General features: G+C 34.7%; 1 protein-coding gene across 4 annotated transcripts; it reads right to left on the minus strand.

The window, feature by feature from the left end:
- Positions 1 to 955: 955 nt before the first annotated feature.
- LOC118050917 (uncharacterized) lies at positions 956 to 12685 on the minus strand. 4 transcript variants are annotated; one of them, XM_073405292.1, is made up of 28 exons: positions 12389 to 12684; positions 12198 to 12289; positions 11968 to 12067; positions 11591 to 11695; positions 11238 to 11400; positions 10717 to 10837; positions 10514 to 10576; positions 10307 to 10387; positions 10049 to 10143; positions 9799 to 9949; positions 9218 to 9304; positions 8767 to 8886; positions 8563 to 8691; positions 8381 to 8478; positions 8163 to 8286; positions 7945 to 8052; positions 7077 to 7215; positions 6349 to 6459; positions 6174 to 6255; positions 5968 to 6043; positions 4580 to 4765; positions 4371 to 4481; positions 3600 to 3755; positions 3343 to 3501; positions 2770 to 3003; positions 2288 to 2461; positions 1829 to 1941; positions 956 to 1729 (listed from the first exon to the last, which is right to left on the minus strand). In XM_073405292.1, exons 1-28 carry the CDS (start codon positions 12546 to 12548, stop codon positions 1198 to 1200), a joined length of 3870 nt encoding a protein of 1289 aa, XP_073261393.1. In that variant the 5' UTR covers positions 12549 to 12684; the 3' UTR covers positions 956 to 1197. The 4 variants fall into 4 exon arrangements, with proteins under 4 accessions (XP_073261393.1, XP_034917277.1, XP_073261392.1 ...); XM_035061386.2 differs by having other exon boundaries at positions 6174 to 6228; positions 12195 to 12289; XM_073405291.1 differs by having other exon boundaries at positions 12195 to 12289.
- Positions 12686 to 13814: the final 1129 nt, after the last annotated feature.

The following is a 13814-nucleotide window of genomic DNA, read 5'->3' on the forward strand; positions in this document are numbered from 1 at the left end:
AAAATTTATTCCTAAGTAACACATTTATCAACTCAATTGGAATAATTTTAAGCTAATTAAAATAATTTATAGTTAATTTAACTAAAACCATCAAATTCCTAAACTAACAAAAAACACCACAACCATAACATAATCAACAAAAACCTAACTCATCAATTTCTCCCTAAATAATGTAATTTATCAATCAATTGATGTATTTTAAAATTAATTAACATAATTTTTAGTAAATTTAATTAAAACCAACAAAACCCTAAACTAACACAATAAAACTCTAACCTAACCCCTAACACAATCACAAATTAGCACAAAAAATTTAAATTAATAAAGGAGGAAGGTGGATTATACCTGAAATTATTGAAACAAAGAGATGTGAGTAGTGGTGGTGGCAGTGGTACTTGTTGTCAGGAGTAAAGGAAGAGGGGGAAGGGATGCAATGGGAAGAGAGGTGTTCTGTCACAGTGAAGAGAAATCGAGAGGAAAGGTGAGGGCAACGCATGGAAGAGGAGGCCAAGAGAAATAAAGAGAAGGAAGGAAGAAATGGTTTTTTTTTTTTGTAATTAGAATAGACATGAAGGTCACACTACATGCCACGCGCATGTAACTCACACTACATGCTATTTTGCCAAATCATTTTACAAAAACAAAATCTCTTGCCATAAAACCTAAAAAAAGCACATAGTTCAAATCAAAGCAATTGTTGAGGTAATAATTCCAACTAGATTCAAAAGTTCGTATGTCAAACATTGAACTTTCTTGCTGCAGACTAGTAATGGTTGTTAATGGCACAATGATCTAATCATCATCCAAAGACTGAACCGGTGAAGGCTGTTTAATGGTACAACACTAGTTAGCTGAACCAGCAGCTTACCAACTCAATCAGTGGGCACATCCGTTATATTTTTTACATTTAATTTTTCTATTTTTTAGCAAAATAAATTCATAAAATACAAAAATATGAAAAGTCAACAGTCCAATCGATTCTCATTTCCATTCCCTCTGTTATTTTCAATGGTCAAAAGAATGTCGCCTGTTGAGTACATGACTAATTCTTTTTTTTTCTATTTCTATTTTGTGAAAAAATAATAATAACAAATACATTGATGGAATAATATACATGCCGAACTTGCAAAAATAACTACAAGGGGGACCACCCTCTGTAACACCTAAAAACAACAAAGCTAGGCACACAAACCAGAATCAATCTGATGGGAGAACAGTAAGGTAGTAGGGATATCCCAGGCTTGTCCCTGAAGACTGTGTTCTCTCTCCGACATTTTCATGATCTTTAACTGGTTGAAGATTCCAATTCAAAACATAGTTTGACAAATCATATGTACCAGGGGAGAACACGCATATTTGAAGAGGAATTTCAGTTGTGGATAGCGGCTTGATTTGGACTCCGGTTGAGCTTGACCCGGACCAGATGAATGGAGAGACACTTTCTGGTAATAGTGACTTTCTAACATGGTTTCTGAGTGCTTCAGATTCAATTTTACTGTCCTTCGCTAGTGACACATCATGCCACCCAACTTGGTTTCCAGAAGCTTCATCACTCAGCTGATCACTAATGCTGGTGGAATCAAGGGTCTTTAAGACTATAGATGCAAGAGCATTCGATGAGTTGTAGATAGTCATCCTAAAATTTATTTCGCAAAATGAGGAAGAAAAGTTGTGATGTCTGGTTCGAGGCCCATCAACTACCCATGTTATTGGACTCGTGCTCGCAGTGCTGTAAATGGAAATAATAATTAACAACTAGATGATTGAAGAACGTACAGAAAAAACAGAACAGCCACTGCAAACCAGAAGCGCTTTTGTATATTCTTGCCTGCAATGGCATGCATGATGAGAAAAGACATGATGTGCGTCTGCAACTCCAGGCTGGGCATTGCTTTTTAGTGGCCGAGAGATCAAAATAAAGTCCACTGCATTTTCAGCTTCCTGATACATGCAAAAACAGAAGGCTCAAAATGACCAATAAAGAAACAAAGGCAGTGCAAGGAAATGAGATGAGTGATCACAACCAAACATAAAATATTAACCGCCATTATTGTTGCTTACCTGCAATTTTGATTAAACAGAGCACCCAAAACAAAATAAAAAAATCCTAGGCTTGACACTTACTACAGCTTGTAAAGGATGTCCAAAATTGTCACTCAGAATTTTGACCAAAAAAAAACAAGGTGGCTGTGCAGCTGTGTTGGTGGTCTAGGTGGTGATAGTGATGAAAATGCTGACACTACCAAAAATAGCCACCGCATTTGATTGTCATTCGGATTTTACCAACCTGATTAGAAATTCCATGCTGCAACCTTTCATAATCGTGGAAACCAGCCAAAGGTGATTTGGATGTATCAAAGGGAGCTCCTTTGCTACCATCAGGAACCAAACTTACATTGCTTCCAATGTGAGGGAAAAGAGATGAGGTACTTTCTTCAGTACTTAATGATTTCCTACAATTCTGAAGATGAAGAATAATTTAATTTATCAGCTTAAAATGCGGAACATAATTAGGTGAAATTTAAAGGGCCATGAAAATGAATTTACAGGGCTATGGCAAAACACAATAGGAAATACTATCCATGTACAAGTTAGCAGTAAGCACATCAAGTTTCGCACTAAACAACAGAACAAGGAAGTAGAAGAAGATAGGAGAGAAAGAAACGTTTAATCTTTGAGAAAGGAAGAGGTCAAAGGTCAAAGGTCAAAGGGCAAGGGAAGGGCAATTTCAAAAATGCTTAACCTGAAAATGCAGATTCTTGTACCAACCTTGAGCACAAAGAAACATGAAAATGCTTGGCCAGCAATTAGAGATTGTGAAGGGAAGATTGTATCGATGGGTTGAAGCAGAGAAATTTCCCAGTGGCTTCCAATGGTTGATAGCTGATTAACTTGGATGCTCTCTGAGTTAGTTTTGTTGACAACATCCATGTGCACAAGGAACTCTTGCAATCTTGACGGATAGGGACTGATTTTAAATGACACATCCAATGATGGTAGTACCTATTGGAAAAGATTTTTAATTAATCACATTAGATAAGTAGAAAGTGTTTGATCAACAAAGAGAAATCACATGCATCACCAACTTAATGATAGTTGGTTCTTAACAACTGAAAGACGAACAAGAGCGGTATCAGTATTATAATATCTATATAGCACAAGTATAAATTATTCTGAATTCATCCATGACAATATTTATCTTGATATCAGAAAGAAAAGCCATTCAATATTTCGCATTGATAGCTCTAGAAGCTTGGTATGAGCTCGAGCTATTATTGGGATTATAAATAGTATGAAGCATGAAGAAAAGACAACAAATCCCCATCATATTCAAGCACATACCTGCAAATTATAATGCATGCGTAGAATTCGGTATCTCATGGCACTTGATAGATCTCCCATCTCATAGTATATTACTACTTGCAAGGAGATGTTTCCAGGAACAGCAGCCCGAAACCAAAGAGGCCACAATAGTGGATTTTCCCCTTGCACTGAGAGATCCTGGAATACAAAGGCAACCGCAAGTATATAACTAAAAATGGCAAGATAACAATTTAATGTTAAATGCCACAAACCAATGCATAAGGTGAAAGTCTGACCTCTGGAAATAGAAAAACACCATGAGATGCTATTTTTGGATTAGCAGGTGGGCTAACATTTGTTTTCTTCTCTAAGCATGCAGGAAATTCTAAATCCAAATCTTCTTGTTTCCCAATATTTAGGAATCTAGGATGGCTGGTCTTCATTTTCAAATTCTGCCAAGAAAGATTATAAACAAAGTTAAAACAGAAAAGACACTAGAAGCACCCGTTCATTAATGCATCTTACTAATAGACAGTATTTATGCTAGCATTTTCAGGAGAAATTAACAAAGCCTGACATATAGGCAAGTTGGGTTCTTCCTTTCACTCAAAGTTACCATGGTAATTTGTGGCAGTCTAAGAGATTAAGAAACTTTTAAAAAATAATAATAATAAATTGTAGCAGTCTAGCAGATTAAGAAACTTTCAAACATAAATATTCTTTTAAAAAAAAAAAGAGCCATTATCCAATTCGGGCACCATCAACTGAGGTCTTGGAATGGAAAATTTGGAAACCATCCTAACCTTCAACATTTTTGGATGAAGTGGGTACTCATAAGAATCAAATTTGTGCCTCTACAGCTGTAGATCCAAAACATTTACCAAGTATAATATTAAGACACTGAAATCATCAAAGCAATCTTTAAAAGGTCAACATGATTCAATTTTCCAAATCACAAGGTTGCAATACAATAGCCATTGGGGTCACAAATACAAGAAGCATGCTTCCCAATAGCACACAAAGTACATTATTCATTAGGACACTTGAATGATGGGAAAAAAGCATACCTTTACAGAAACTTCTGATCGGTTCCTCAACTCTAAAACAAGATGCTGTAAATGTCCTGCATATGCCTTCTCAGGTAGAGCATGAATGAAGCCCTCAAGCTTGGGTAGACTCTAGACAAGAACGAATATTTTAAAAAATTGATATTCCAACTTAATCTAAATAAAAAAAAATCGAAAGGCGCAGTGTGGGGGGGGGGCGATGTTGGTACCTGGATCACTATAAACTCCAAGTAATTGCTGGGTGATTGCTTAGCTTTCCTTCTTCCCTTTGCAATTTTCTTTTTCACATAATTAGACCCAAAACTGTAAAAACCAACCACAGAACCTGACAATTTCCATCTGACACCAACAATTTTTAGAATGCCTTCTACTTTGGGAGTAACTGTTAGTTGCACCTGAAAGGAAAAATAGGATTGTCAAAACATGACTTCCAAAAATGACAGTGACTATTGAGCAAAATATCTTAGGAGAGCTTCGTATCAAAGAGAAGTATCTATGATCATCGACAAGAGGACAGTAACTATGACTATTGAGATAGAGAAACCAACTGGACTCTTAAAGAGATAGGAAAACATCCACATTGAGAAATGTCAGTATAGTAAGTTTTGGTTTACACTATCTTCAGTGCTATATTCTGGTTTGAAGTATTTTCCATATGGACTGCCTATGACAAATAATCCATTTTGGTTTGCGCTATTAAAGTTTTGGTTTATCAAACTACAGAAAATGTGGGTGGACAAAGAAACAAATTCAAAGGGCCTTCCTCCAATGGCAGAACCTGAAATAAATTTTGGGGTGTGGGTGCCATAATTATGTACTTGTGCTTACATAAAATTTTCATTGATTTGTACATTAATAGAACATAGAAATGCATAAAAATATTATAATCTAACTTTGGACCATATCATATCCAATTTGTCATTCAAAGAAATTAAACCCAAGAAAGAGGACTAGCTCCATCCAAAATTGAAATTCATTACAATATATTATAATTAGAATTGCAAAATCATTCATTCTTGAAAAAATCAATAAAAGGAAAGAAATAAGAATTGCAACATTATTATATTTCTATTAGGGAAATAATTGCAAAAAAGAAAAAATCAACAATAGCATCGAATAGAAGTGAGAATATTTAATTTGAATTCATTTTAAAACTATATAGATGTGTCATAAGTATTTGAAGAAAAGATATGAATCTATAAGAAAACTGAAAGTAGTGACTAGTTCTTGCATGCCTCAACGTCATTACTAGTTCTTATACCTTCTTAAACATGGTCATTTTTGTCAAATATATTTTCCAAAACAAAATTATTATTTGGAAATCATCATTACGACACATTTGTTAACCTGGTTTCTTCACGAATTTTTAAAGTGAGCAGCACACGCTAATATTTGATTAACTGGCAACAATACCACTTACAAAATCTATGCAGTGAAATATCGCACAAAGGTATCATACAAATAGTGATGCACTTAATTCTCTCTTTCACATGCACCAGAAAACAGGGATAACACACCCTGACTCTAAAATGTTCAGAAAATTTCAAATGTGTTAAGTCACTGCAAATTCATTCAACAGTTCAAAGAAAGCACTCACCAAATTGGCTTCACCCCCTCCCAGTGAGATGTTGACCTCAGACAAGGAAAATGAGGAAGTGTCTGATATTATCTCTCTGCAGTTAGCGAGCAAAATTAAGTTAGCAGTTGTAACAATGACACTGAATCAAGGAACACCATAGGAGGAAACTGGTTTGAAAGCAAACAAAATGTAGGAAAAGATTGTGAAAAGGTTCGCACAAATACCTCAAGTTTTCATGTTCTTCATTATTCCAGATTCCAGCAGTTGAGCAACTTGCATCTGCGTCAACATTAAAATTGTGATCACCTGTTTTCGTTTTCCTATGAATTTACCCCTCATCCAAATTGACAAAAGAAGAAAGAAGGAAAGAAAATTTAGAGATAACTGCTTGTAACTCACCAGAATTCGTTTCATCTGATGTTGCGGAAAGCTCACATATCAAAGAAACACTAGAGATTGAAATAGGGATTTCCAGGGGGTTCTTAAATTCAATAGCGATCTTTATTGCTTCTGCAGTCACAAAATAAATGAATGTTATGCCACTAAAGGCAATACAACAGAATGAGGCCCCTTAGTCCCTTCTTTTTTTTTTGCACCTGGTACTGATTAACAATCTTACATAATAAATAAGCAATCAAAACCCTTTTTTTCCAATATTTCCTGTTCTCGGTAACAAACAAAACTAGACATGGACTCTCAAAATATTTTTCATGTATTGCTGACAGAACAACACTCTTAAATAACTTGTATGCATTATGAATCTGAGTCTTCATCAAAATTCAAGTCCAAAACTAACATGCAGTCTCAAAATATTCTTCATGCACTGCAAGTATTATTCCCGACAAAACAAAACTCTCAATAACAAAATTCAAATCCAAACACCACATGAAGTGTCAGTGACAGAATTTCACAAGCTGTGTGCTCTTAATGACCCGTATTAAAAGAAAACCTCCAAATAATATTATGCACAGAAACTAAGAAACATTCAGTTTTGCTGCTATGCAACCCTGAGTTGAACATAGGCAAAAAATAAGCAAAATCAAATTTTTTCATTCCTAACATATAGAATAATGTATTTATAAAAGAAGATTTACACAATTTTCCATTGAACAATATCACCTTCATACCTCCAGCCACACAGATGTTTGATTCTTTATGTTTCGGTAAAAGCTTTGATTGTAGTTCCAGCCAATTAGTCCTGGCAGTAGGCAATGACGGGATCATGTCTTCCTCCAATGAACGCCAGACACTTTCTTTAACACTGGTCTGGTATGTTAAAAAGGAAAGGTAGCATCAGCTATAGTTGATCATCTAAACCACTTTCAGAATTCAGAGTCTTCCAATTGAAGAGACAATAAAACTACAACTATGATAATCATAATCATAAATATATTGATAGCAGCAATACAAGATTTTGATATCTTCGCGAGATACTTTATATGAGCAGTGTTCATTAGGATATTTGGTGCTGTTTACACCACCAACACACTTGATTTAGGTTAGGAAAACCTAAAAAGTATAGATAATAACAACACATGATATTTGATATGTTAAAAGATGCTTTGCACATTCCAGTGAAATTTTAATTAGTACTTGTGGCCATGCTTACAGCACCAACAAACTTGACTTCAAGTTATTTCTTAACCAACTTCATAAATCCAAAAGGTTTAGTGATAAAACCCTGAGGTCATGTGCACATCAGGCTCATGTGCACATCAGGCTTAAGATACATAATGCACAGAATCAAAGATTCATGGAATCCCCTCCTGATAAATAGCATCATTTTTCGATGTCTTCCAAAGAGTCAGAGAGACAGAGAGAGAGAGGGATCTGTGTTCGGTGTATAAATATAGCAAATGCTAGGGCTGATGCATGTATGCAACCAAACAAATTTAATGATATCAATAAAACAAAGGGGAGAGCAGGAGAGGCATCTTAAAAAGATATTAGGGAAAGGTTGACATTTATAGATTACAGAGTAGTAGAACAACATACTGATCCAGGCAATGCATAGGTTCGATGGTCTTCAAAATCAACCTTAAGCGATGAGGTGTTGATGACAGGCAACTGAAGTGTTAATACCTCAAATGTTTTCCCTGCTTTCTACATCATCCAAGATGAATTGTCAAACTCAGGGAAATGGGAAATCGGAAAAATAAATACCACCTATATCAAATTAGGGTTAGAGTCTACCATTTAGAAATAGCAGTCACCTGAACAATTTGAAGAAATTCTCTGAGGAATAACTCCTGTGTTGCCTTGGACTGATGGCTACAGGCCAGGACTTCCAACATATGTGTGAAAGCAACATCATACATCCCAAGAAAACCATAACACCTATGTTAAATAAGCCCTGTTAAAAAATTGTGCTTTGCAAATTCTGCAGGCCCGGCATGTTAAACTTCATTTGGATCAATTTGAAATAACTTACTGGCCAATATGGAAATGAACATGATCTTTGATGTAGCTCCATGGGGTTCCTTTATATACTGAGACAGCGTTTCTATATGTACGAATTGCATGTTTAATCTACAAGAGGAAGCAGCAAATATCTTAAGAAGCCGCATCATGCAATTTGCTATAATCAGATTTGTGCATAAATAAAATAAGTACCTGGTCACATTTTTTATACCGATCACCAGAAAGAACAAGATGAAACCCATACTTGTGCAACATAGGTGGTTGGGACAACAAGTAGCAATAAGATGCTTGCTCAAGCATGACAGCTGAATGTAACAGTTCCTGCAAAAAGATAATTCTCGGTAAAAAATAAATCCACCCTCATTCATTTTTTATTTTATAAACAGTGGGCAGTACCTCACTGCAAATGCGGAAGTAAACAGTGGCAGCCTCTTTAAATTGATCTTTCATCTTCAACATTTCTATCCACCAAAGACCACAGCGTGTAGCATATTGTCGACCAGAAGACCCAAGTTTCTGTAGTAAACCAAATTCGATATACTTAGACAAAAGTTGAAAGAGTACATAACTAGGTGGCATTTGTTGTTTGATTCACTTGGCCGGAATAAGTTGCCAGATTAATAGCATCATGTGTAAATACCAGCTCCATTGTGTTAGCCCAGTGGTCATATAAAGCTAAGTAAACTAACCACCCTTTCTCTGCTAAGTTACAAGGCCTATAAACGAGTTGCCTGTGTGTCATTTTAAATAGAGCAAAATGCAACCAAGAGGATTTATCCACAATGATGAAATAGCTTTCTTCCTTATATCGCAAGATCAAGGATGAAGCAAGAAAAAACACACATACTAAATAAGTGTTAAAAGCATTTTCCATGCAATTATCTGCTTCTTTTCTTGATTGATCCAACATAAAGTACGTAAGCCCCATCATTTCCTGCATGGAACCAATGAAACAAATGAAGAATGTCGCTAGAGGAGATGATTCACATGTTGAGATAATATAGTTTGAAGAAATATCAAGAAGAAAATAAAGGAACTTCTGGTAGGCAGGCAAAACACAGAATTTTCCAGGCAATGACAGACTAACCAAGCATTTCCCAAAACATATATGATACACATGGCATATAAAAGTTACAAGAGCTGAAGATGCTTCAAAAACATGGTTTTGCACTCAAACATTCTGGTAAAGAAAAGTTTGTTTAGTACAATCACCAATTATCACACAGAGTAAGACCCCAAAACAACAAAAGGCTAGAGTAAGGAACAAAAAGGCATAAATATAAATAAACCACTCCGTGTTTTTCCAACAATAATCACACTACCATCCCAGATCCACCATATGAAATCACATGGTATTTTTACAGCCTAGAAAATAGTCATCAAGAGTAGCAAACAGAAAATAATTATAGAAACAAAATTTGAAGATACCTGCACACCAGCATAGCGCTTCCAAGCTTTATCAATCTTATAATCTGTGGAAATAAGGCGATAGTTTGATAATGCCAGTTCATAATCTCCTAACATGAATGCATAGTCACCCAAAACTCTGATCTGAGACTCGACGGAGCTATAGGTATACCTTCAACAGTGAACGTAGAAACCTATATTAGGGAAAATTTGCATAAAATATGGAGCAAGCTTTGGCATGAAAAAAAAAGAAGGTATTTTTTAAACATACATGGGTCCATTGGAGGAATCTGGTGTGTCTTCTTTCCCTTTTCTCCACCATAAGTTTTTAATTTGGTTTCTAAAGCCTTTCCTTGTAGCAGAAACCTAGCCATGATAAATTATGATTTGAGAAAGAAAAAAAAAGGAATCATAGAGACAATAAAAAAAATAGTATTAATAGCTAAGATTTCAGAGTAGTGCAAGTGAAAGTAAGCAAGCCCCCTAGTGAGAAGATTCAAAGTACAAAGGAATGCTGGAGATTCCCTACCTGCTGATTGAGCACACGAACTCTCTGCTCCATGTAAGGAATGATATGTTTAGACGATAATTCTTGTATTAAATCCTTTATCTGTTGCCAATTTGTAGGGTATATTTGTTAAAAGCTCTACAATAACTCACCCCAAAATAAAAGAGAAGGAAACAAAAGAAAATATATAGTTTACACCATATGCTAACAGTGATAAAAGCAATTTACCTCATTAAAATCATCAATGTTAAGATAACGACCAAGATCCTGACTAGGTGAAGAATCAAATTTCTGCCAATGTCACAAAAGTAGATAAGGCCACCATCTTAATCTTGCTCATTGTGTCCAATAACTCAAGACAGAGAAACGAATCACGTGGTAAAATATTTTCAAAGCATGAAAAGAATATATGATACAAGAAAGTAGCTTACATAAGGAGCCCAAGGATTATCTTGATGTTCTATCTGCTCATCTTGAGAAGAATTAATGCAAAGTAAATGACAGCCATTAAAGCCAAACGTATTTTTCATCTCTGTTAGTATTTTAGTTGCCCTGAAATCAAACAAATAAAATTTTAAAACCCATCAAAAAAACATTAAGAGTTGTAAAGACTTGCCTAAAAGAGAGAAGAAAAAAATCTTAGCAGTGTGAACTGTAGTTAAAATGTTATTTAAAGGAACAAAATGCAGGATACAATACCAAATTAACAAATTGATATTACAAGTAACAAATATAAAGTTTGGCCCCTAGAGATACGCTTTTTAGCAGAAAATGGATTGAAATGGAAGATTCTGTTAAATGCACTGAGTCAAAAACAGGACGAGGCATTGACTCAGAATAATAACCGCAAAGATTTAATTATACAACCAAACACTTGCCCCTATCTATTGTTCTTGTATCGTATACTTAGATAATACCTTCTAACATAAAAAGAAAGGAAAGAAAACCATACTTCTCTGAGGGACCATCTTTATTATCATGCACCAATACATAATGTTTCAAAATCTTTGGGTCCATTGCACCGTCATTGAGAAGGGAAGGCAACTTGTTAGTGTTAAAAAGGTCCACAAATTTGTTGATAGGCTGTTCATCCTTTGAAGAAACAACTGAAACACCTACATATCAAATTAGAAATAAATTCAGGAATGAAACCCAAAATGGTTTTATGATTACAGTAACCAAAACCTTGAAGAACTATCATCCCATTAGCCAAATAGCCCATGTATCATGCGTGTGCATGTGTAGCCCAAAGAAAAAGGGGGAAATAAACAACAACCCCAATTCCTATCAATTTTCAAAGCTTACATGCCACAGGGTGGTCAAAAGCCTCATGCTCGGAAAAGGAGACAGTACGTACAAGCTCTTTATTGAAAATCTCAAACCAAGATGGTGAAATTTCAGATTTGGAGCCTGCACAAATCACAATTCAAATGCACCAAAATGATTCGATAAGTTAAAATCTTAAATAAATTTCATTAGTTAAAAGCATCTAAACTAAAAAAAATTAGCAGATGCAAAGGAGCAGAAAAATAGAATATAAATTAGCATCAAAGTCGATAAAAACATTCACCTCTGCAGAAATAATTCAAATGAATTAGAAAAAAAAAAGTTAAATGAAATCGTACACAATTGATAAAATAGCTACGTGTTGACAAATTTACATTCTCATACAGTGAACTTACTTGCAAGTATATTGCTAATATCTAGAGGATCAGTGGACAAATCCGATCTATCCTTCTCTCCTGCCTCAGTAATAACCTGCTTTAATCGCTCCTTCGCTACCTAATTCAACAAGAACATAATCAAAATGCCAAAATTGCAGTTCGGTTTCATCGAGAATAAAATTTGACCTAATCTAAATTGTAAATCCAAAATTTAATTTTTTTAAACTACCAAACAAAACGACTACCACGATATCCGGTTGCTTAATATCAGACTCATAAAATAATCTCAATTTGAACTTCTGTAGCCTGTATGGCTGATCACTCGAAGTCCGTACAGGCACTGCATTTAACAAAACCAAAGGAACAATCTCAACTTTTACTCTCAATTAGCTTCAAAGATTGTAGCATGAAATAGCTAGTGAAGAGAGCGAGAGCTAACCGTCGATGTTATTGAAGTCGCAAAAGGGACTAAGCATTTCGATGAAGGAGAGGCTGTTTTTGAGGCAAGATTCTTCTACCAGGGGTGTACGGAGGACCATGACCACCGGAGTGATCTCCTCCAACAGCATTTTACCAAGTGAAGTCTTCGCCGGATCCATGCCGTCAAAATTACCGGGTGGCTCCCTCGCTGAGTTGACTCGGATTTGGTTTCGATCAGATCTCTTAATTCTTCTCTGCGTCTGGTGCTTATGGAGGAGGGAGCTGGCTAGCGTAAAGAGAATGACGGTGGCCCGTTTTGTTTATTAATGGACTGGACTTTCGGCTTGATGATCCATGGACTTATTTGGATCCCCGTTTCACTCTCTTTCAGGGTGCCATGGTATTTTCACTCTCTTTTTAGTAAATAAAACGTATTAGAATTACAAATACAAATTACATTATATTACAATTAAAATTACAAATTACAAATTACATTACAATTACAAAAAAAAAAAACTAAATAAATTCTTTTTTGGGTCCAAAACTTTATTTTTTTTATTTTTCAATTTTTTTTAGATTTGAGAAAGAAAGTCATCAAATTCTAATGATAAAAAAAAATATATTATTTAACACCAATTGTGACCACCAACATAATCAATCTTAGTGTAAATAGGTTTCATTTAATGAATTTAGTTCTATTGGGTTGTTATTTCACCTTGAAATTGCATGGGATAGTAGATCTTATCTCAAAACGTTTTTAGATTTTGAATTGATTCTTTATTTTTTAATCATTTTTTTGGGTTTTGAAGGTAAAAGGAGGTTTATTTAGATCTAGAGTGTGTATTTTAGGTGTATTTTTGTCAAAATTAGTTTAAAATGAATTTTTAAGTATGAAACACCCATAAATCGATTTTCCAATAACCCTTAATCTCCGAAATTAAGGCAAAACAAGTGACGTGTCACATGATTTATTTAAAGAAAAAATGGGACAGGCAACTTGTTGTCTTTCTCTTATAAAAAATATTATCAAAGCTCAAGCGCGTGGACCTAGGCTGACAGACACGTGCACCTTGGCTATTCTTATTAAGATTGAGGTGCACTGGATCACCCAAGCCTGCACGTCTAGAATTTTTTTCTAAATACTTTGTTTTTTTTATTATTATTAGCTTAATTTCATCCTTTAATTTTTATTTTTTTTTATCATATTACCTACTTGTCCAGAAAATAAAATTAAGAACTATCAAATATTTGTACTTGTTGCATTATAATTTTATTTAATTATTTTTATAAATTGTAAGATGCTATAATTATTAAAAACAATTGTCAACTATTGCAAGACAGAGCAATACATTAAATATTTTCATTGAAAATTACAAATATTTTTAATCAAATATTATAGTAATTTCATTATTTTCTCGATCATGATAATTATTTTTAGAATTACA

This window comes from Populus alba, chromosome 16, assembly GCF_005239225.2.
Source record: "Populus alba chromosome 16, ASM523922v2, whole genome shotgun sequence".
Lineage (NCBI taxonomy): Eukaryota > Viridiplantae > Streptophyta > Magnoliopsida > Malpighiales > Salicaceae > Populus > Populus alba.